Genomic DNA, 22,724 nt, shown 5'->3' on the forward strand with positions numbered 1-22,724 from the left:
CAGCTGACGTTTTCCTGCAGTTTGGTCTTTCTCAAAAACATATGAAAAACCTCAGCAAGTTATTCTGACTTTTGCAAACTGCTGCTACGGTTGCTCTTGTGGCTGTTGCTTCTTCTGCTGCTGTTTTAAATAAACCAGAGTTTTCCCGTATAAATTGGAGGTGTCTTGGCAATGTTTCGACGAAGTCTCATTCGTCATCTTCAGGCTGGTGTTCTCGGCTTCGTGCTTCTAGGAGCAATGTGTGTGATCGCAGCTGTTTCTTCCTTTTAACTGCCAGTGGGGGTGTGAACTGATTGGGTGGGAGCTTGGCTGTGTTCTGATTGGGTGGAGGTGTGTTCTGATTGGTTGGGGGTTTGGCTGTGCTCTGATTGGATGGGGGGTTGGCTGTGCTCTGATTGGCTGGGTGTGTGTTCTGTTTAGGTGGGGGCTTAGTTGTGGTCGGGTTAGTCTGAGTAGCAGGGGGATTTGACACCTCCACCCAATCAGAACACAGCCAAGCTCCCACCCAATCAGTTCACACCCCCACTGGCAGTTAAAAGGAAGAAACAGCTGCGATCACACACATTGCTCCTAGAAGCACGAAGCCGAGAACACCAGCCTCACTATGGCCATGTAAACAACTTGATCTACATAGGAAAAAACCCTGACTAAGGCACCCTGTTATTAAGCTGGTTATTAAGACCAGCTGCCTGCAATTACTGCAGGGTTCGAATCTCACCAGGCTCAAGGTTGACTCAGCCTTCCATCCTTTCTAAGGTAGGTGAAATGAGGACCCAGTTTGTGGGGGCAATAAGCTGACTTTGTATAAATATACAAAAGAATGAAGGCTATTGCTGAGCACATTGTAAGCTGCCCTGAGTCTTCGGAGAAGGGCGGCATATAAATCAAATTAAAAAAAAAAAATTAAAAAAAAAACGTGAATCTTACTGGAAGTCCTCGACTCATAGCCAATAGTTTTGCAACCGGTTGAAGTTATGACAAACCTCCCAGCAGGGGTGAAATTCACTTACCTTCCCTACCGGTTCGCAAATGTGTGCGTGCCGTAGTTTGCGTATGCGCAAAGCCTTCTGAGCATACACAGAGGCTTAAAATGTCACAAAAAAAGCAACATCATGACGTCCGCACAGGTGGGTGGAGCCTCCTGTAGCCGCCGCTACTGGTTCGCTCAAACCGGATAGAATCGGCTGAATTTCACCCCTGCTCCCAGGGGTTACTTACAATGTAGATTTGAAGTTCTGTTGGTTTCCCCTCCCATCCCTTCAGTCACTCCCCCCCTCCCTAGGTTAAAATATTCTTTATTCTTAAAATTAAAAGAGGCAGGATAGAATATTTCCCCAAAGGAGAAATGGAGAAACATGTTCTTAAAGGCAGAAAGCAGCCCCAGTCTTCCTACCATAGTAAAATAGCTTCAAGCAGAAGAGACTGGTCTTTAGGAATGGAGATTTTATATTCATTCAGCAAGACTGGGCCAATCTATTCATATACAAAACGCACAGAAGGTTGGAGCTGATGGGATTAAAAATCTACATTCCCCCCATCCAAATTCTAAGGAAAAGACATGACCTTTAGGACATAATACGATTAACTCAATCCCATTGAAATAGTAAAAGGCACAAGGCTCGCTACATTGCACAACCCCCGGGAGCATCTCAATCACTCTATAAAGATCCATCCACTCACTTCAGCCATTTTGTCAGCCACCCCAGAAACATTACTGCTGTCAATGAAGTTTCTGGAAACCAAATAAACCTTCTTTCCTTCAGCCTTCATTTTATTTTCAGCACCTTTCTCCAGGTTTGGAACTGGACCAGATTTTTCTTCCCACACTATAGGATGCTGTAAACCTTGTAAAAGCATACTGGTTGCCGAGTGCCCAAACTTGGTTGCATGATTATTTATTTATTTTATTTTATTTTATTTTATTTTATTGAATTTCTATACCGCCCTTCTCCCGAAGGACTCAGGGCGGTATACAGCCAGAAATAAAACCATAACAATATAAAAATTAAAAGCAATTAAACAATTAAATAAATTGGCCAAAAACTCTAATAAAACAACCCATTAAAGTAGTTAGGCCAGCCCTGCTTGTTGGAATAATAATGTTTTTAGGGTGCGACGAAAGGTACGAAGGTCGGGAATCCTACGAATCTCCGGGGGCAGCTCATTCCAGAGGGTAGGGGCCCCCACAGAGAATGCTCTCCCCCTGGGGGTCATCAGCTGACATTGCCTAGCTGACAGCACCCGGAGGAGCCCCTCGCTGTGGGAGCATACCGGTCGATCGGAGGCTATCGGTGGCAGAAGGCGGTCTCGTAAATACCCAGGTCCCAAGCCATGGAGTGCTTTAAAGTAGCAACCAGCACCCTGAATCTCACCCGGAAGACCACCGGGAGCCAGTGCAGCTCACGCAGGAGCAGTGTTACATGGGTGTGCCATGTCGCTCCCATAATCACCCGCGCGGCCATTCTGGACCAGTTGGAGCCTCCAGGTGCTCTTCAAGGGGAGCCCCATGTAGAGAGTGTTACAATAGTCCAGACGGGAGGTGACAAGGGGGTGAGTGACTGTGCGTAAGGAGTCCCGGTCCAGAAAGCGATGCAACTGGTAAATCAGGCGTACCTGATAAAAAGCCCCCCTGGCCACAGCTGTCAGGTGGTCTTCTAAGGACAGCTACGAGTCCAGGAGGACACCCAAGTTGCGAGCCCTCTCTGAGGGGGTCAAGGTCTCACCCGCAATAGTCAGTGATGGAGTCAACTGACTATGACCGGATGCCAGAAACCACAGCCACTCGGTCTTGGAAGGGTTGAGTCTGAGCTTGTTCCTCCCCATCCAGATCCATATGGCTTCCAGGCACCAGGTCATCACTTCAAGGGCATCATTGGGGTGGCCCGGGGTGGAAATGTACAGCTGAGTATCATCAGGGTACTGATGGAAATCAACCCCGAAGCCACGGATGATCTCGCCCAGCAGCTTCACATAAATGTTGAACAGGAGGGGCGAGAGGACAGACCCCTGTGGCACCCCACAAACTAGGTGCCTTGGGGTCAACCTCTGCCCCTCTGCCAACACAGACTGCATATGGCCGGAGAGGAAGGAGATGAACCACCATAGAACGGTGCCCCCCACTCCTAACCACTCCAACCAGTGTAGCATGATACCATGGTCGATGGTATCAAAAGCCGCCGAGAGATCTAACAGGACCAGGACAGAGGAACAACCCCTGTCCCGAGCCCTTCAGAGATCATCAACCAATGTGACCCATGCCATTTCTGTGCTACATCCAGGCCTGAAACCCGACTGGAATGGATCTAGATAGTCCGCTTCATCCAGGTGCTGAGGAAGCTGTTGTGCCACCACACTCTCAACAACCTTCGCCACAAAACGAAGGTTGGAGACAGGACGATAATTAGATAAAACAGCCGGGTCCAGGGAAGGCTTCTGGAGGAGGGGCCTCATCACTGCCTCTTCCAAAGCAGTGGGAAAGAAACCCTCACTCAAAAAGCGTTAATAATCCCCTGGAGCCAGCCTCGTGTAACCTCCCAGGAAGCCAGCACCAACCAGAAGGGACATGGGTCCAACAAACCTACCCAGGATCCTGTTCACATCTTCAGGAGTCACAAGGTCAAATTCCTCCCAGCTAGCACTCTCAAGACCTGCCTCCATCACCCCATCTGAACCCATCCAGTTGGAGTCCAAGCCTTCCCAAATCTGAGTGATTTTGTCATGCAGATATTGCACAAAATCCTCAGCCCTACCCTGCAAGGGGTCTTCCCGCGCTCCCGTATGGAGTAGGGAACGGGTCACCCTAAACAGGGTGGCTGGGCGGTTATCCGCAGACACAATCAGAGTGGAAAAATAATTAAATTTTGCTGCTTTGATCGCCACTATGTAGGTCTTAATATGAGACCTCACCAGTGTTCGGTCAGATTCAGAACGGCTGGCCCTCCAACCGCTCTCCAGGCATCTTTTCCAGCGCTTCAACTCTCTCAGCTCCTCGGAGAACCAAGGAGCCAATTGAGATTGGCAAGTCAGAGGCCACAAAGGCCCCAGAGGCCACAAAGGCCACAAAGGCACGACGCGGTCCAAAGCCCCAGCGGCCGCCTTATCCCAGGCGGCCACTAGTTTTTCAGTCAAGTCGTGAGGGAATGGCCCAAGCTCCATCCGGAATCTCTCCAGGTCCATCAGGCGCCTGGGGTGGAACCATTTAACTGGTTCCGTCTCCCTACAGCGAGGGGTAGCGGTTTGAAGATCCAGTTGAACGCGTGAATGATCAGACCATGACAAGGGTTGTGTAACTAAATCCCCTATTTCCAGATCATTCTGCCACTGACCAGAGACAAAAATCAGATCCAGAGTGTGTCCCCCCCATGTGAGTAGGGCCTTGAACTAACTGGGTCAGGTCCAAGGCCGTCATGGAAGCCATGAACTCCCTGGCCGCCATTGATTGTCACCGACCAATGGCAGGTTGAAATCCCCCACGACCATTAGCCTGGGGGTATCAACCACCACCCCAGCTATCATGTCAGGCAGCTCGGACAGGGCCGCTGCCACGTAGCAGGGAGCCAGGTACATGATCAGCAGACCCACCTGCACCCCACAGACCTACTTCACAAGGATGGACTCACATCCGGCTGTCTGAGGAACAGTGGTCTCCCTCGGACATAGATCTTCATTAATAACAACCGCTACCCCCCTCCCCTACCCTGGGCTCTCGGCTGATGGAATGCCCGGAAACTTGGGCACATTTCTACAAAGGGCACCCCCCCTTCCGGGCCCAACCAGGTCTCCGTGATACCCACCAGGTCCGCTCCACTCTCCTGAATAAGATCGTAAATGAGGGGGGCTTTATTTACCACGGACCTGGCATTACATAACATCAGTCGGAGGTCCAGGCCCTGAGGATCTGAACCACCTGGGGAACAAGAAAGGCATTGAGGACCGGAGTGCACAATTGCTTGAAGGTAGCGAGTGCGCACTCCCGAAACATGATATGGCCCCCTGCTATCCCCATATCTGTCCATCCCACCTACAGTACTGATTGAACAACCCTCCCCGGATCGAGCTCCAGCCCCCTCCCTCACATCTGACCCTGTATCCCTAGTGCCACACCCCCTCACAGGGCCCAGCTTCGACCCTGGTGGATTTCCCCCAAAACCCACCCCGGTCTTCCCCGAACCCCTTAAAATTTTGATTAAAAACCCATTTAAAAAACCCCTCAATCTCTTCTTTGATGCATACCATCTCTCGGGGCTCCAAAACCCAACATCAAGATAGGCCCTCGATAGCATGGAGGGCCAGGCCTGCGAAAGGGGGAAATTTCGTGATGCAAACAGCTCCGCCGCCGAATACATCAAAAAACATCAAATAACCAGGATGGGAAAAGCGAATTTGGGTGGGGTCCTAAAAGTCCTGGAATAGAAAAAGTCTCAGTTAAGTGGAGCATGGTCCCCATTGCCCTCTCATGGCAGTGGAAGGAGATAACGTTAGTTCAGTCATTCGGAGGGCAGTTTCCAGGCCACCCTCTCATGGTGGCCTGGCCAGATGTATTTGAAAACTAGGATTCATTGATCCAACTCCTCCAATAGCAGATGATTCATAGACGCCATGTCACTCAGGGTCCACACCATTCTGTCCAGGTCATCATCTGACAAGGGGAGTTCAGATGGAATCAACTCAATAGAGGCAGAAATCCAGATGGAATTATCCCACTCAATAAAACAGAGTGATAACAATCTTGCAGAAGGAAGATGTATTCAAGGGAGGGAGAATTCCCGTCTCGTACAAGTTGGAGGAGGCTGAAACAAGCCAATAGTCAGGCCACACAAAAAGGGGAGGGGGAGAAGGGGGAGGAGAGGTCTTCCATGGTGGCCCAATAATCAGTCCTAGGCCATCCACTGGCCCCTCAGACCCCAGATCGTATACACCTCCCCAGCAGTCATCCCGTCAGCCATACCTCCATCTTCCAACCGCTGATCTCAATGGGTATTTAGGGTCCCGCAGGGGCAGGCTCCCAAAAGTTGTTGGGATGCTGCGAACTGTCATAAGTGCAAGGGCTGGTTATAAGTCACTTTTTTTCAGCGTTGTAGCAACTTCGAACAGCCTCTGAACGAATGGTTGTAAGTAGTTGTGGAATTCAATTTTTTTTACTACCTGTTCTGTGGGTGTGGCTTGGTGGGCATGGCAGGGAAGGATACTGCAAAATCTCCATTCCCACCCCACTCCAGGGGAAGGATACTGCAAAATCCCCATTCCCTCCCCACTCCTGGGGGAAGGATATTGCAAAATCTCCATTCCCACCCCACTCTGGAACCAGCCAGAAGTGGTATTTGCTGGTTCTCCAAACTACTCAAAATTTCTGCTACTGGTTCTCCAGAACCTGTCAGAACCTGCTGAATTTCACCCCTGGTTGTAAGTCAAGGACTACCTATATTTTCCAGTTAGATTCACTATAGTGAAAATGTTGTCCATTTCATCTTGGAAAGCTGGCCAATCTAGATCCAATGGACTTGAATATGTTTGTTAGGGGGAATTGTATGGGGTTTAGTATCAAAGTAAAACCTGCCTTTTTGCATCCTGTCTTCAAGCAGGAAAACAAAGATGGCCTTGGAGGCTTTTCTTCAAAGAAAGGAGTAATTCTGGCAAGGAACTTCACAGGTGGCTTTGAGGGGGGGATAAGGTAGTGACCATTCCTTGCTGGGAGGCCCCCTGCATGATGCTAATCTTATGAAATAGATCGGGGGTCTCCAAACTTGGCCACTTTAAGACTACATAAAGGTCTTAAATTCCCAGAATTCCTCATGCTGGCCACGTTAAGACTTGTTGGCTTAAAGTGGCTGGAGATGTTGGCTGGAGAATTCTGGGAGTTGAAATCCACTAATCTTCAAGTTTGGCGATACCTGAAATAGTTCACTCGAGAGGATGAACTTTCTAATGTGGTCAAGAAAGACTGCTCTGTTTTTCCTCTCATGAATACCATTAAGTTAACATTTTTGTCACAAGAGTTCTGCAACTACAGAAACTACAATAGCAAGCAAGGGAAACAAAGCACACGTAATATTCATTCTACTTCTGAAACTTTCAACCCACTTGTGGCTAGGTCATACACAAACTTAACCAGTATGGTTTTCCCCTTATAGAATTTGACAGCCCTGTATTGAGGCTCAATACAGCCTACAGTGATCTAATAGATTATCAGAGTTGGAAGGGACCTTGTAGGTCATATAGTCCAACCCCGCCTAAGAAGGAGACCCTACATCATTTCTGACAGATGGCAGTCCAGTCTCTTCTTGAAAGCTTCCAGGGATGAAGCTTTCACAACTTCTGAAGGCAACTTCTGTTCCATTGATTGATTGCTCTCACTGTCAGAAAATTTCTCCTTATTTCTAGGTTGAATCTCTCCTTGGTCAGTTTCCATCCATTATTCCGTGTCTGGCCTTCTAAATTTAGAAGAAGAGGGCCAACTCTATTTTTGGCTCAGAAAAAATAAACCCTTCTGTGCAGGGATGGGCTTCAAATATTTTAGCAAGGGATTCCCTGCCCGGTTGCTGGGTGGGCGTGGCCATAGTGGGTGTGGCCTAGCTGGCTCCTGCACCATGGGGGGGGGTTGTTTTTGCTCTTCCTGGGCTCTGGAGGCGTTCCTTGAGCTTCCCAGGAGGGCAAAAATTGCCTCCCCAGGCTCCAGAGGCCCTCTGGAGGCTGGAAATTCCGGCTTCCTAAACTTCCAGTAGGCCCGTTTTTCTCCTCCCCAAGCCTCCGTGCGCACCCTGCACTTACCTGCATCCAAAATGGGCCATTTGAGAACTCCTGGGAGGGGCGGGAGGGGCTGGGTGTGGCCAGCCAGGAGTGGGATTTGGGGGTTCTCTGAACTGCACAGAATCTTAGCTAGAGGCTCTCCTGAACCCCTACGAACTCCCAGCAGCCCATCAGTGCTTCTGTGTAAATGTACCCATTGCACTAAATGAGAATTTCTCTTCTCTTCTCTTCTCTTCTCTTCTCTTCTCTTCTCTTCTCTTCTCTTCTCTTCTCTTCTCTTCTCTTCTCTTCTCTTCTCTTCTCTTCCCTTCCCTTCCCTTCCCTTCCCTTCCCTTCCCTTCCCTTCCCCTTTTCTTTTCTTTTTTGACTTAGAATGGTTGGATAAACCTATACATTGTGACTTGGTAAACATGCTGGCTGGGGAATTCTGGAAGTTGAAGTCCAAATATCTTAAAGTTGCCAAGGTTGAGAAACACTGGATTAAGCAAACAATGACTTAGCACAAGAGTGGGAAGCTGTTGGCAGCTAAGGCCTGCGTTTTGTGTGAGTTGTGTGTGTTGCTGTGTTGCTGAGCAGAATGGCAAAATGGGAAACCATTGCTACATCCGACATGAAAACAAGGCTGATACAGGGTCTCCTGTTTGAGCAGAGGGTTGGACCAAGGTCTCTTCCAGCTCTATTCCCTTCTGGATTCTGATACCGCAATAGGGAGAAGGATTTTCCTTTTCTTTATTTTCTTTATTTTTTATTGACGGGCCTATTTACACCTCACATGCTTTTTCCAGTGGTGGAATTCAATTTTTTTTTACTACTGGTTCTGTGAACGTTGCTTGGTGGACATGGTGTGGCTTGGTGGGTGTGGCTTGATGGGCATGGCAGAGGAAGGATACTGCAAAATCTCCATTTCAACCCCACTCCAGGGGAAGGATATTGCAAAATCCCCATTTCCACTCCACTCTGGGGCCAGCCAGAGTGGCATTTGCCGGTTCTCCGAACTACTCAAAATTTCCGCTACCAATTCTCCAGAACCTGTCAGAACCTGGATTTCACCCCTGGCTTTTTCTTATTCACCTCAAAATATGAGCAAATATGCAAATAAGCAGAGTTAGTCTGGATTTTAAGGGCACTTCAATTCTTCACCCTCAATTATTAGATTGTCCACTTTGTTTAAACTATTTTGTGTATGATAAGTCAACCTCTTGATGGCATACAGACAAATCCATGGGCTCTCTTAATACTATTGGTATTTTTTTCAAATCTGAAAAAATGGGCAAATCTGAAAGAAGCTCATAAGGGGGAAAAATGGTTTATGCTTATAACTTTGCTTCACGAAGCAAAATTCAAGAACAAAACCAAGAAAAAGGCGCATATTTTATTTTTTAAAAATATCTAAAATCAAACGGTATATCTGAAATTTATTTTAAAAAGACAACTCTATTTTTTGTATTTTTCACATAAATGGGAAACACTGTGCATAAAGTGGACCCACTTCAGGGGTGAAATCCAGCAGGTTCTGGAAAACCGGTAGCAGAAATTTTGAATAGTTTGGAGAACCAGCAAATACCACCTCTGGCTGGCCCCAGAGTGGCATGGGAATGGAGATTTTGCAGTATCCTTCCCCTGCCATGCCCACCAAGCCACGCCATGCCCACCAAGCCACGCCCACAGAACCGGTAGTAAAAAAAAAGGATTTTACCACTGACCCACTTGTATATCAAATGTTAAATGATCCAAATACAGGCAGTCCTTGACTTACAACAGTTCATTTAGTGACCATTTGAAATTACAACAGCTCTGTAAAAAGTGACTTATGGCCATTTTTCACACGACCATTGTAGCATCCCCATGATCAAAATTCAGATGCTTGTCAACGGACTCAAATCTATGATGGTTGCAGTGTCCCAGGGTCATGTGATCCCCTTTTGCGACTTTCTGATAAGTGAAGTCAACAGGGAAGCCAGATTCACTTAACAACCATATTATTCTATTTAACAGCTGCATTGGTTCACTTAACATCTTCAGTGGCTCCCTTAACAACGGTGGCAAGAAAGGTCGTAACACGGGGCAAAACAAATGTCTCATGTTGCAACAGAACTTTTGGGCTCAGTTATGGTCGTAAGTCGAAGACTACTTTTAAAGCACAAAAGTGTGGTAAAATAATCTAAAGGACAGCTTTCTGAAATAAAAGACTGTCTGTATTACCATACTTTTTGACGCACTCCCCACCCCCTAAAAGTGGGTGGAAATGTCTGTGCGCCTTATACACCAAATGTTGCTGAAGCCCCGCCCACCTGCTGGTCTCCCCCCTTCAGCCCCCACCCACTGCTGAACCCTGCCATCTAACCAGCTGAAAATGTAACATGCGGAGGCCAAAAATGCGATGTGTGAAGGCCGAAAATGTGATGTGTAGAGGTGGCAATCAGTGGTGATGTGCTGTGGTGATCCCGGAAGGTCTAAAATGGGGTGTGCGGAGGCCGAAAATGCAACATGGAGGCCAAAAATGCGACGAGCTAAGGCGGAGATGGGCTGTGGTGGTCCCCACAGCCTAGAACAGCTGATTGGCGGTATTCCGGGAGGCCGATCCAACCGCCAATCAGCTGCTTGTGCTGAATCAGACTGCAATAATGTGCTGAAGCTGACCAGGCTGTTTGCTGTTTGCTGCAAGAACGCTAGCCGGATGAATACCAATGGATGCTGGTAGGAAGAGGCAGAATTTTTTTTTTCTTATTTTCCTCCCCAAAAACTAATGTGCATCTTATACTCTGGAGCATCTTATACTCCGAAAAATATGGTAGTCAAGAATGTATGGTCACTGCATCTATAAGACATTAAAAAAAAATAGTATATCGGTAGCGGTATTGATAGCGGTATTGGTAGTAAAATAGCACATAAAAACACAAAAGTCACCCCACTTCGTCATGTAAACTGCACAGTGAGGGAAGGACAGATAAATGATTGCCTGCCTGCTTGTTGGGGTTTGGTTTTCAGCTTCCCCCCAGATAAGGCTCTGTGGTTTGAGTCCCTTCCTTCCGAAGCCAGGCACAGGGAGATCTCTGCGAAGGAAGGGATGACACAGGAAGGGATGCTTGACAGCTGAGCAGAAGGCTAAGGCCAAAAGGGAAAGGAAAGAAAATGAAAAGAAAAAGAAGGATGCAGACATGCAGACACAACTTCCAAGTTGGGACTTGTTGGAGGAAGGAAAGCCAGGGGTGTGGTCTTCTATCTCTCCAGCAAGTCCCAACTTGGAGGTTGCCTGGAGAATCCAGGGGTGTGAGTTCGTGCATGCAGACTGAGCCAGCCTCCCTGACACTCCCCTGCTCTTCCATTACTCAATCTCATTCCAGCTTCTAGTCTAGACAAGCGGAGGAAGAGCAGTGAGAGAAGCAACCTTTTGCATGAATAAGGACTGGTTATGAAGGCGTTATTAATCCAGCGAAGGCAGGAGACACTGGCCCGTCTGTGACCTGAAGTGGATGGCTGTCCCCCCATGTAAGAATTTTTTTAAAACTTTGGTGGGTGGATTGTAAGTGGTACTTGAAGCCCAGTTCAAGCAGGGGGAAAAAAGAAGGGAAGCGAGGCAGGTAAAGATTATTTCACTGTATGAAATAATTGGGAGCATTCCTTGAATTGTTATGTTGGGGAATTTGGAAATGAAAGGAATGAACAGAAATGTATGATAAAAATCCAGGACAATGTTTACGCTTTGCCGGTTATGCTGCTATCCAAACAGTCACAATTCATCTTAATTTATAGATAATGGCAATGGCAACGACAGGCAAAGGATTAACACAAAATTCCACAAGGGAGGGAGGGAGGGAGGAAGGAAGGAGAAAAAAACAGAAAAGAAAAGAAAGAAAGGAGGGAGGAAGATGGGAGGAGGGAGGGAGGGAGGGAGGGAGGGAGGGAGGAAGGAAGGAAGGAAGGAAGGAAGGAAGGAAGGAAGGAAGGAGAAAAAACAGAAAAGAAAAGAATGAGAAAAAGAAAGAGAAAAAGAAAGAAAGAGAAAGAGAGAGAGAGAAAGAAAGAAAGAGAAGGGAGGGAGGGAGGAGAAAAAACAAAAGAGAATGTGAGAGAGCGAGAAAGGAAAGAAAGAAAGAAAGAAAAAGAGAGAGAAGGAGGGAAGAAAGGAAGAAAGGAGAAAAAACAGAAAAGAAAAGAATGAGAAAGAGAAAGAAAGAAAGAAAGAGTAAGAGAGAGAGAGAGAGAGAAGGGAAGAAGGAAGGAAGGAGAACAAACTGAAAAGAATGAGAAAGAAAGAAAGAAAGAAAGAAAGAAAGAAAGAAAGAAAGAAAGAAAAAAAAGGGAGGGAGGGAGGAAGGACGGGAGGGAGGGAGGGAGGAAGGAAGGAAGGAGAAAAAACAGAAAAGAAAAGAATGAGAAAGAGAAAGAGAAAAAGAAAGAGAGAGAAAGAGAGATAGAAAAAGAAAGAAAGAGAAGGGAGGGAGGGAGGGAGGGAGGAGACAAAAACAAAAGAGAATGTGAGAGAGCGAGAAAGGAGGGAAAGAAAGAAAGAAAGAAAGAAAAAGAGAGAGAAGGAAAGAAGGAGAAAAAACAGAAAAGAAAAGAATGAGAAAGAGAAAGAAAGAGTAAGAGAGAGAGAAAGAAAGAGAAGGGAGGGAGGAAGTAAGGAAGGAGAACAAACTGAAAAGAATGAGAAAGAAAGAAAGGAAGGAAGGAAGGAAGGAAGGAAGGAAGGAAGGAAGGAAGGAAGGAAGAAAGAAAGATTTTTTTTCCAGATTCTGGTTAGCGTTATCATTTATTTGTGCATTTCAATTGAGAGACGCAGAAAGAGAGACCTACATTCCACTGCAATGGAAAATTTCTATGGAAAATTCAGGCATGAGGAGGAAAGCGTTTGAAAATGAAATAACCAGGGTTAGTAAGGACTTTCCTGCTTGATGCTTATTAAAGTGCATCACTGGATAGGAGCACTGTACTGGGTTTTGATTGTTTTATTTCAAAAGGAATAGAAAATTCAGAAAGTGGTAGGAGCCTCTTCGATAGGTGGGAAGACAAGAGATTTCGGCTTAAAATGGTATGGGAACAAAAAATAGATCAAGAGAATAAAAATCAAGTGAAAATGATGGGTGAGGTGTTTTTCCTCCCTAGTAAATGAACTTCACAGCTGTCAAATGCAAATGATTGGCAGAGAAGCAAGATCAAATAGAATCCCTATTGTCTCGCACAGGACCTTGGTGGTCTCCAAGCTTGGTTGTTTTCTTGCAGACGTTTCATTACCAAACTAGGTAACATCATCAGTACTACTCCCTATCCACGGCTAGCTATCATCAATCACTAGCACTAGCACTGTTGATGTTACCCAGTTTGCGTAATGAAACATCTGCAAGAAAATCACCAAGTTCTGAGAACACCAAGGACCCCTCATTTCAACACCAAGCTACAAATATTCTCCTTTGTTGGTCACACAGAATGAGGCAGTGAAACTCATGGCTACTGGACATGCAATAGCCAAGATTTTTAAAAAGGTAAAAGAGTCCCTGCAGATTTTACTCCTCTAGTCGTTGCTGACTGTAAGGGGCGGTGCCTATCTCAGTTTAAAGACCATTGAGCTAGCGCTGTCCGAAGATATTTTCTATGGTCATGTGACCAGCATGACATCATAGAGAGCTGTTACCTTCCCACTGTAGTGATACCTATTTATCTACTTGCGTTTGCCTGCTTTCAAGGAGTTGGGGTGAGGACAGGAACTCATCCTGTCTCATGGAGCTCTGGTCTCAAACCTGGGCTGCCAACTTTCCAGATGACAAGCCTAGTGTATTAACTGCTGAGCTACCAGACCATCCCTAAAAAGGTAAAAGGTATGGTGGCAAATGTCTATGGAGATTCTCAGTCATCCAGGTCATTGTTGTCCCAAAGGTGCTTTTTCAAGAGGCAACTGGACTTTCTGGTTTTTCTTTGAAGATGTTTCGCTTCTCAACCAAGAAGCTTCTTCATCTCTGAAGCTCAGAGCTCAAAGCTGAAGAAGCTTCTTGGATGAGAAGACGCTCCTTGGATGAGAAGCAAAACGTCTTCAAAATAAAAACAGAAAGCCCAGTTGCCTCTTGAAAAAGCATCTTTGGTATGGAGGCAAAATTCAAGAAGGTGACCAGAGATTATCCATTAAGGTAAGGAAGCCAATGTGAGAGGTAACACAATCAGAAAAGCAAACAGAACAAGAAACGAATATAGCCAACATGTCCCAGAGATTAGATCTTGTGAGACCAGTAATTTCAAGCCCACCTCTGGCTCATTGCAACTAGAGGAGCCATGTTGGCACAGTGCTTAGAATGAAGTATTGCAAGTTAATTCTTCCGACAGGCCCTATTTCAATCCTGACTGGCTCATGGTTGACTCAACCTTCCATCCTTCTGGTAAAATGAGAACCCAGGTTTTGGGGGGCAATATGCTAAGTAAACCACTTAGAGAGGGCTGTAAAGCACTATGAAACAGTATATAAGACCAAGACCGAGTGGCTGTGGATGCCAGCATCCCGATATAGCCAGCTGGCGCCATCGCTGGCTATTGGGGGCGAGTCATTGACCCCCACAGAGGGGGCTCGCAACTTGGGTGTCCTCCTGGACACACGGCTGTCTTTAGAAGAGCATACGACGGCCGTGGCCAGGGGGGCTTTTTATCAGGTTCGCCTGATACGCCAGTTGCGCCCCTTTCTGAGTCAGGATTCCTTATGCACAGTCACTCATGCTCTCGTCACTTCTCGCCTGGACTACGCTAATGCTCTCTACATGGGGCTCCCCTTGAGGAGCACCCGGAGGCTCCAACTGGTCCAGAATGCAGCCGCGTGGGTGATCACAGGAGCGACATGGCGCTCCCATATAACACCTCTCCTGCGCGAGCTGCACTGGCTCCCAGTGGTCTTCCGGGTGCACTTCAAGGTGTTGGTTCTCACCTTTAAAGCGCTCCATGGCTTAGGGCCAGGGTATTTACGAGACCGCCTGCTGCTACCGATAACCTCCCACCGGCCAATAAGCTCTCACAGAGAGGCCCTCCTCAGGGTGCCGTCGGTCAAGCAATGTCAGCTGGCAGTCCCCAGGGGGAGAGCCTTCTCTGTGGGAGCACCCGCCCTCTGGAACGAGCTACCTCCCGGAATACAGCTGATTCCGGATCTCCGCACTTTCCGTAAGGCCCTGAAGACGTTTTTATTTCAGCAAGCCGGCCTGGCCTGAATAGGTTTTAGGGGTTTTTTAATTGTATTGCTAGGGGTTTTAAATTGGGGCGGCCATTTAATTTAATTTATTTTTAATTCTTTTAACTTTTATATTGTATGTTATTTTAATTCTTGGCTGTTCACCGCCCTGAGTCCCTTCGGGGAGAAGGGCGGGATATAAATTTAGTAATAAATAAATAAATAAAATAAATCTAAGTGCTATTGGTAGTGCTAGGAAATTTATTTTTGGTGGTGAGGTATAAGCATACCTCACCTCCAATCCATCTCTTGACATCTCAAACTTTTCCATGTTTCCTTCTTAACAGGGCGCCCCCATTCCATTTGCTGAACACTACCATCAATGATTGCCTCCTCACATCAGGAAACAGCACCCTCGTGAGCTCCTCAACTTCCAGCATTGCTGGTATTGTGTTTCTCCTCCTGGCTGCCCTGATTGGGCTACCTGGGAACTTCTTTGTGATTTGGAGCATCCTTTGGAAAATGAAGCCGAGCCATCGCTCAGTCACCTGCCTTCTGGTCCTAAACTTGGCAGTGGCAGATGGAGTGGTTCTTCTCCTGACACCCTTCTTTGTCCTCTTCCTTATCTTCAAGACATGGCTGTTTGGCTGGGCCATTTGCAAAGCAGTGTACTACCTGTGTTGCATCAATATGTTCGCTAGCATCTTCATCATCACCCTCATGAGCGCAGATCGCTGCTTGGCAGTCAACCAGCCCTATTATTCCCAAGCCATCCGGAAGAAGAACCTGGTAGTCAAGATCTTGGTAGGGATTTGGATGGGGGCCATTTTGTTGTCTCTGCCAGCTTTCTTCTTCCGACAAGTCTTAAAGGAACCCTCACGGAAATATCTCATTTGTGAGCCTTGCCACTCCAGGAAGAGCCTGACCATCTTCCACTTCACCATGGAGACGGTGGTGGCCTTTGTGATTCCATTCACCATCATTGTTGGCTGCTATTCTGCCATTCTTGTCCGTCTCAGGGGGGTACGGAAGAGAAAAGGGGCTCGGACAGAGAAACTGATTGTGGCCATTGTGATCTGTTTCGCTGTCCTATGGATGCCCTACCACATCATCAACATGATCCAGGTGGCTTCCAATCTAACCTCGGGGAAAATGGCGGAGCGATTGGGACAGGCCTGGAAGAATGGGCGAGCAGGAGCCACAGCCTTAGCCTTCTTGAGTAGCAGCATTAACCCTGTGCTCTACGTCTTTGCCGCTGGGAATCTCATTAAAACTTCGGGTGCCAATTTCATTGCTCAGTTCTTCGAGGGAGCATCCGAGGGGCTCGGACGGAGGTCTCAGTCTCAGAAAAACTTGGACAAAGACTTAATACCAGCTGCTGGGGCATCTGTAAACCTGGACCAGCAGTTATTGGGAAATTGTGATAGGGTCGACAAGGACACAGATTGTAGACTGACCGATGGCACAACACATAACACTTCCTAGACTGAGTCACTACACAAGAAATTCCAAAACTGCCTTAGGCAGGACCAGTTCCTCCAGCATATGACTGTCAACACTGATTGGGCAGTTTTTCAATATTTCATGCAGAGATCTTACAAAGTAAAGAACCGAAGCTAGGTCATTTGCCTGCAAAATATGAATTTCCAGTTCTGCTACCTGCCTGCTCTTTGTGTAAAACCAAGATTCAGAGAAAACCTTCTACACTACATGACATGTGCAACTATTTTCTCTCTCTCTCTCTTCCATCTTTCCTCTTTGTACCTAGGTTTCATGGCAGTGTTGTTTATTTCTTTGTTTCCTTGTTTTTTTCATGACTGTATTGTCTCTTCTTGCCACATCCATTTGAAGAAATGTAATATGTTGATTTTAGAACTGTATTTTTTTTTTCATAGCTAGGCTTTAGGCTTGACTCTTGTGAAAAGAGCAAAGATCTGTGGTTGATTTTGAGCATGTACAGAGTGTTTATCTGTTAGTAAATAAATTGCTCCTGAATGGTTGGATGCCAGTAGCCCCCCTCCCTCCCTCCTTCCCTTTCCCTCTCTCTCTCCTTAAAAATTACATACAGGATTTTTCAGGGGTGGGCTTCAAAACTTTTAGCAAGAGGTTCTCTGCCCAGTTGCTGGGTGGGCATGGTGATAGTGGGTGTGGCCTAGTCGGCCTCTACACCACAGCAGGGGGAGGTGTTTTTGCCCTCCCCGGGCTCCAGAGGCGATCCTTGAGCCTCCCAGAGGCAAAAAATGGCCTCCCCAGGCTCCAGAGGCCCTCAGACTTCCACTAGGCCCATTTTTCAGCCTCCCCAAGCCTCCACACGTGCCTTGCACTTACCTGCATCCAAAACGGACCACGTGGGGACTCCTGGGAGGGGCAGGGTGGGGTGGGTGGGGCTAGCCAGGAGTGGGATTTGGGGGTTCTCCAAACTGCACAGAATCTTAGCTAGAGGTTCTCCCGAACTCCTGCGAACCCCCAGCAGCCTACCCCTGGATTTTTTGCAGGGAATATTTGGATGAGAAAAAAAAATAAATATAATTTCTCAAATATCTTAAAATTAAAAGCAAAGCAAAAAAGGAAAAAAATGTTTGACAGAAGCCAGTTGAATAAACTGATACACATACACAAGCATATAAACATGAAGTTGAGTGTAGGGGTTTATGATAAAAGAACATATTAGGTTTTTACTGTGGAATATATTTGCAATCTGTCTTCTGATAAACTAAAAGGAATCAGGGGAATTTCTGCAGTAAATTCTTTTATTATCTGCTTGCAGGCAGAATTACTCTAACATGTACATTTTCTAAAAGCAGAGAAAGGCATTTGGGGTTTTTTTTAAGATAAAAGGAGGAGGAGGAGAGGAGGAGGAAGAGGAGGAGGAGGAGGGTAAAAACCAAAAATGGAATCTCTTTTTACTTCAGACAACCTCTTTGTGTATACTACAGCAGTCAGTAGGAATGCAGAAATTGAGGTTAAAAATCCCCTGTGCTTAAGTACATAGGCCAACAATATTTGTATTGGGCTGTTTACAATAATAAACTGGTTATTATATACAAATGATTTTGTGCATTCCATTTATGTCCTTGTGTTCTTTTAATGACAAGCCCGTGGGAAAATTCAGATAATTGAAATTTAGCATGCCTATCGGTGACAAATATGCTTTTCTTCCACAGTTTTTTCTTGCATTAAAAAAAAAAAAGTATTGTTTAGTAGAGGTTCTCCCGAACCCCTGTGAACCCCCAGCAGCCTACCCCTGGATTTTTTTGCAGGGAATATTTGGATGAGAAAAAAAATAAATATAATTTCTTAAATATCTTAAAATTAAAAGCAAAGCGAAAAAGGGGAAAAATATGTTTGACAGAAGCCAGTTGAATAAACTGATACACACACACAAGCATATAAACATGAAGTTGAATGTAGGGGTTTATGATAAAAGAACATATTAGGTTTTCACTGTGGAATATATTTGCAATCTATTAAGTAGGGCGAATGAAGCCAGGTCGTGAGTAACAACAGCTCTTTACTTCATGGTGTGAATCCAGCAACTGATACGGGGAAACAGCCCCCTTTATATACCTTACAGTCCTGGCAGTTAGCCAATCAGCTGAGAGCAATTAACATTCAAACTTTCCTGCCAAAACTATATACATTACACCCCTCCCTTCCCAGAAGGCACTTTGGATAAACATTTGCATACAAAATCATGCAGGTGACCAGGGCGTGTCCGGACCCTAGTTGACCTGTGCAATTCAGTCTGAGGCGTGGTGTCGAGCGGGTTGGAGGGGCCTTTTGTTTTTCCCTGCTCCGTCAATGGAACCTCCTGGATTTCGCTGGGGGCGTTGACTTCTTTGGTTGGTCTTGATTCCTCGGGCTGGCGGCTCTGGACACTGAAGTCTTCAGATAAGTCCTCCGCTTGTCTCGGGCTTGAGCTAGCTGTTGGAAGTGGTTGGTAGTTAGGGACCAGATCATCAGGAATGATTTCTGGTTTGGCGACTATCCTTTTTCATAGCTGGTCTATGTGCCTTCACCATATTCTCCCATCTCTCATGTCTACCGTGTACAACTTGGGACCAGTTGTGTCCGTAATTGTCCCTGCTACCCATAGGGGCCTGTCTTCATAGTTCCTAGCATACACTGGTGTCCCTATCTGGAAATCCCTCAGTTTCTTGTCAGATCCCTTGAAACTGTCGGGGGAATAGTTAGGGTGTAACCTGTCTAGTATGCATCTGAGTTTCCGATCCATTAGCAGTTCGGCCGGGCTGCACCCGGTGGCAGTGCATGGTGTGGCATATTGGGCTGCCAGGAACTTGTCTACCCTAGCTTGCCAGTCCCCAGGGCTTAATCATGAGAGTGCTTCCTTAGCCGTTCTCACGAACCTTTCAGCCAGTCCGTTACTGGCCAGATGAAAAGGAGCAGACAGTGCGTGCCTGATTCCTAGCTCTGCCAGGTATCCTCGAACTGTGTGGCGGTGAATTGGGGCCTGTTGTCTGATACAAGCGTGTCCGGTAACCCATGGGTGGCAAACAGTTTCCTGAGCACCCTGATTACTGCATCAGAGGTAGTGGATTTCATTAGCCTGATCTTGAGCCATTTCGAATAGGCGTCGACGACGACCAGGAAGGTTTGGCCGTGAAAGGGGCCAGCAAAATCTATATGTATTCTTGACCAGGGACCTTGGGGACGTTCCCATTCCCTTACTGGTGCGGTGGGGGGATCTGGCCTGGACTCTTGGCAGGGTTGACACTTCCCCACCCACTCAGTGATGTCATTGTCCATTTGTGGCCCCCAGACATAACTCCTGGCCAGCCCCTTCATCCTTATGATACCTGGGTGCCTATCATGCAACAACCGTAAACCTTTTCCCTTAGGAATAAGGGAACAACGACCCGATCGCCCCACAATAAGCAACCCCCTTGCATGTCTAATTCATCACGTTTGTTGACAAAGTTTTTGAATTCCCCGCCTTCAGTCTTTCCTGGCCACCCTCTCATGACCTAACTCATGACTGTCTTTAACATGTGGTCTTTGGCAGAGGCTCTCGCCACTTCCGCGGAAGTGAGAGGCCCCGAGTCCAACGCATCGATGAGTAAGACTGGAACTCCAGGTGTGGGGTCTTCTATGATGTCTGGTAGTGGGCAGCGGCTGAGGGTGTCGGCATGCTCCAAACTCAGTCCTGGTCAGTGTACCAGGCAGTATGAATATGCCGCTAGGAAGATTGCCCAGTGTGTCATCTGGGGAGACAAGGCAGCAGGTGTGGGTCGGTCCCCTGCCAGGAGGCCCAAAAGTGGCTGATGGTCTGTGATGAGGTCAAAGTCCCAGCTTTTTCACCCCCGATACGGCTGGTAGGGCCTCTCTGTCCAGCTGGCTGTAGTTCCACTCAGCGCTGGACAGGGTGCAGGAATAGTAAGCAATGGGTGCCTCTAGTCCATTCGGTAGTCTGTGGCTCAAGATGGCCCCTACTCCAAAAGGGGATGCGTCGCAGACTAACACAAGGGGAAGCATGGCGTTGTATTGTATAAGGAAATTTTCTGCAGATAGAAGTTTCTTTACAGCAGCAAATGCAGCAGACTCCGCTTCATTTAGAAGGCCCCAAAACACCTGTAGTTCCACCCTGTTCTTAGGGGTGGTTGCCTCTCGAATCGCTCTGATTTTGCTTTCGGTGGGGTGAATGCCAGTTCCATCTACCTGGTACTCTAGGAATTCCACAGAGGGGACTGCGATCATGCATTTGTTGCGTTTGGCTCTGAGGCCAGCACTCCTGAATTTTGTTAGCACTTCCCTCAGTCTGTCTCCCAATTGTTGCTCATCTGCTGCGGTGATGAGGACATCATTGAAATAGGGGACTACCCCTGGCAGCCCCTGCAGCAGCCGCTCCATTGTGCTTTGAAACAGCCCTGGAACTATACTGACTCCAAATTGGAGCCTAGTACATTTGAAGGCACCTCTATGTGTTACAATACTCTGTGCCTCTGCAGTAGTGCCATCTACCGGCAGCTGCTGGTACACAAGATCGAGTTTTGCGAAAATCTTGCCAGGGCCCAGGAATGGATCCAGGTCGTGAGTAACAACAGCTCTTTACTTCATAGTGTGAATCCAGCAACTGATACGGGGAAAAAGCCCCCTTTATATACCTTACAGTTCTGGCAGTTAGCCAATCAGCTGAGAGCAATTAACATTCAAACTTTCCTGCCAAAACTATATACATTACACAATCTGTCTTCTGATAAGCCAAAAGGAATAAGGGGAATTTCTGTAGTAAATTCTTTTATTATCTGGTTGCAGGCAGAATTACTCCAACACGCACATTTTCTAAAAGCAGAGAAAGGCATTTGGGTTTTTTTTAAGATAAAAGGAGGAGGAGGAGAGGAGGAGGAGGAGGGTAAAAACCAAAAATGGAATCTCTTTTTACTTCAGACAACCTCTCTGTGTATACTACAGCAGTCAGTAGGAATGCAGAAATTGAGGTTGAAAATACCCAGTGCATAAGTACATAGGCCAACGATATTTGTCTTGGGCTGTTTACAATAATAAACTGGTTATTATATACAAATGATTTTGTGCATTCCATTTACGTCCTTGTGTTCTTTTAATGACAAACCAGTGGGAAAATTCAGATAACTGAAATTCAGCATGCCTATCGGTGACAAATATGCTTTCTTCCACATTTTTTTCTTGCATTAAAAAAAAAAAAAGTATTCAACCCATTTTTATGGGACGGATATGCCTGTTAAAAATAGGCCCAGAGAAGATAAAGCAAGATATCTTCCTTGTTTGGGTGCTTCATGGAAGAAACACAATGTGGTTCACCTCATTGAGGGGTGATGATGATGATAATGATGATATTGTCATATTGGACATTAATGCAGTTGAGTGAGTCCAGAGGTATTTCATGAGAAGAGTCTCCACTCCTCTGCTCACAACAGAATACCTTATGCCACCAGGCTTGAAATTTTGGGCTTAGACAACTTAGAACTACGTCGTCTTCGGTCTGACCTAAGCGTAGTACATAAAATTATCTGCTACAATGTCCTACCTGTCAATGACTACTTCAGCCTCAACCGCAACAATACACGAGCACACAATAGATACAAACTCAAGGTAAACCACTCCAAACTTGGTTGCAGAAAATACGACCTCAGTAATAGGGGATCAAGGCCTGGAATGCACTAACTGACTCTGTGGTTTCATCCCCAAACCCCCAAAACTTTAACTTTAGACTGTCTACTGTTGACCTCACCCAATGGTGGGATTCAAGTAATTTAACAAATGGTTCTCTGCCCTAATTATTTCTTCCAACAGCCAGTTTGCCAAACTGCTCAGAAAGTTAACAACCGGTTCTCCTGAAGTGGTGCGAACCGGCTGAATCCCACCACTGACCTCACCCCATTCCTAAGAGGTCTGTAAGGGATGTGCATAAGCACACCAATGTGCCTACTGTCCCCATTTATTTGTATTCATTTCCTGTATTCATAATCATGTTTATACTTATATCTGTTATCTTATACATGCTTGACAAAATAAATAAAATAAAATAATAAAATAAAATAAAATAAAATAAAATAAATAAATAAAATGATGATGATGATGATGATGATGATGAGGAGGAGGAGGAGGAGGAGGAGGAGGAGGAGGAGGAGGAGGAGGAAGAGGAAGAGGAGGAGGAGTTGGTTCTTCTGAAGAATGCATTCTTCATTTCTCCCTTGGCCTCCTCCAACATAGAGACATAAGTTGAGAGATCTCCATAACATCAAGACCCAATATAAAATGAACTCAAATGTGGGAGGGTTGGGGAGTGACTGCAATGGGTTTAAATTGTCATGTCTATAGGTACATGAACTGTATT

General features: G+C 46.3%; 1 protein-coding gene across 1 annotated transcript; it reads left to right on the top strand.

Annotated features, from left to right (window-relative positions):
- Positions 1–11,016: 11,016 nt before the first annotated feature.
- On the top strand, positions 11,017–17,938 carry LOC117662168 (leukotriene B4 receptor 2-like). Its single transcript, XM_034411458.3, has 2 exons — positions 11,017–11,235; positions 15,238–17,938. Coding segments are annotated over exons 1-2 (1,140 nt in total). The 5' UTR covers positions 11,017–11,233; the 3' UTR covers positions 16,376–17,938.
- The last annotated feature ends 4,786 nt before the right edge of the window (positions 17,939–22,724 follow it).

This window comes from Pantherophis guttatus, chromosome 4 (genome assembly GCF_059756535.1).
Source record: "Pantherophis guttatus breed Tessera chromosome 4, ASM5975653v1, whole genome shotgun sequence".
NCBI lineage: Eukaryota > Metazoa > Chordata > Lepidosauria > Squamata > Colubridae > Pantherophis > Pantherophis guttatus.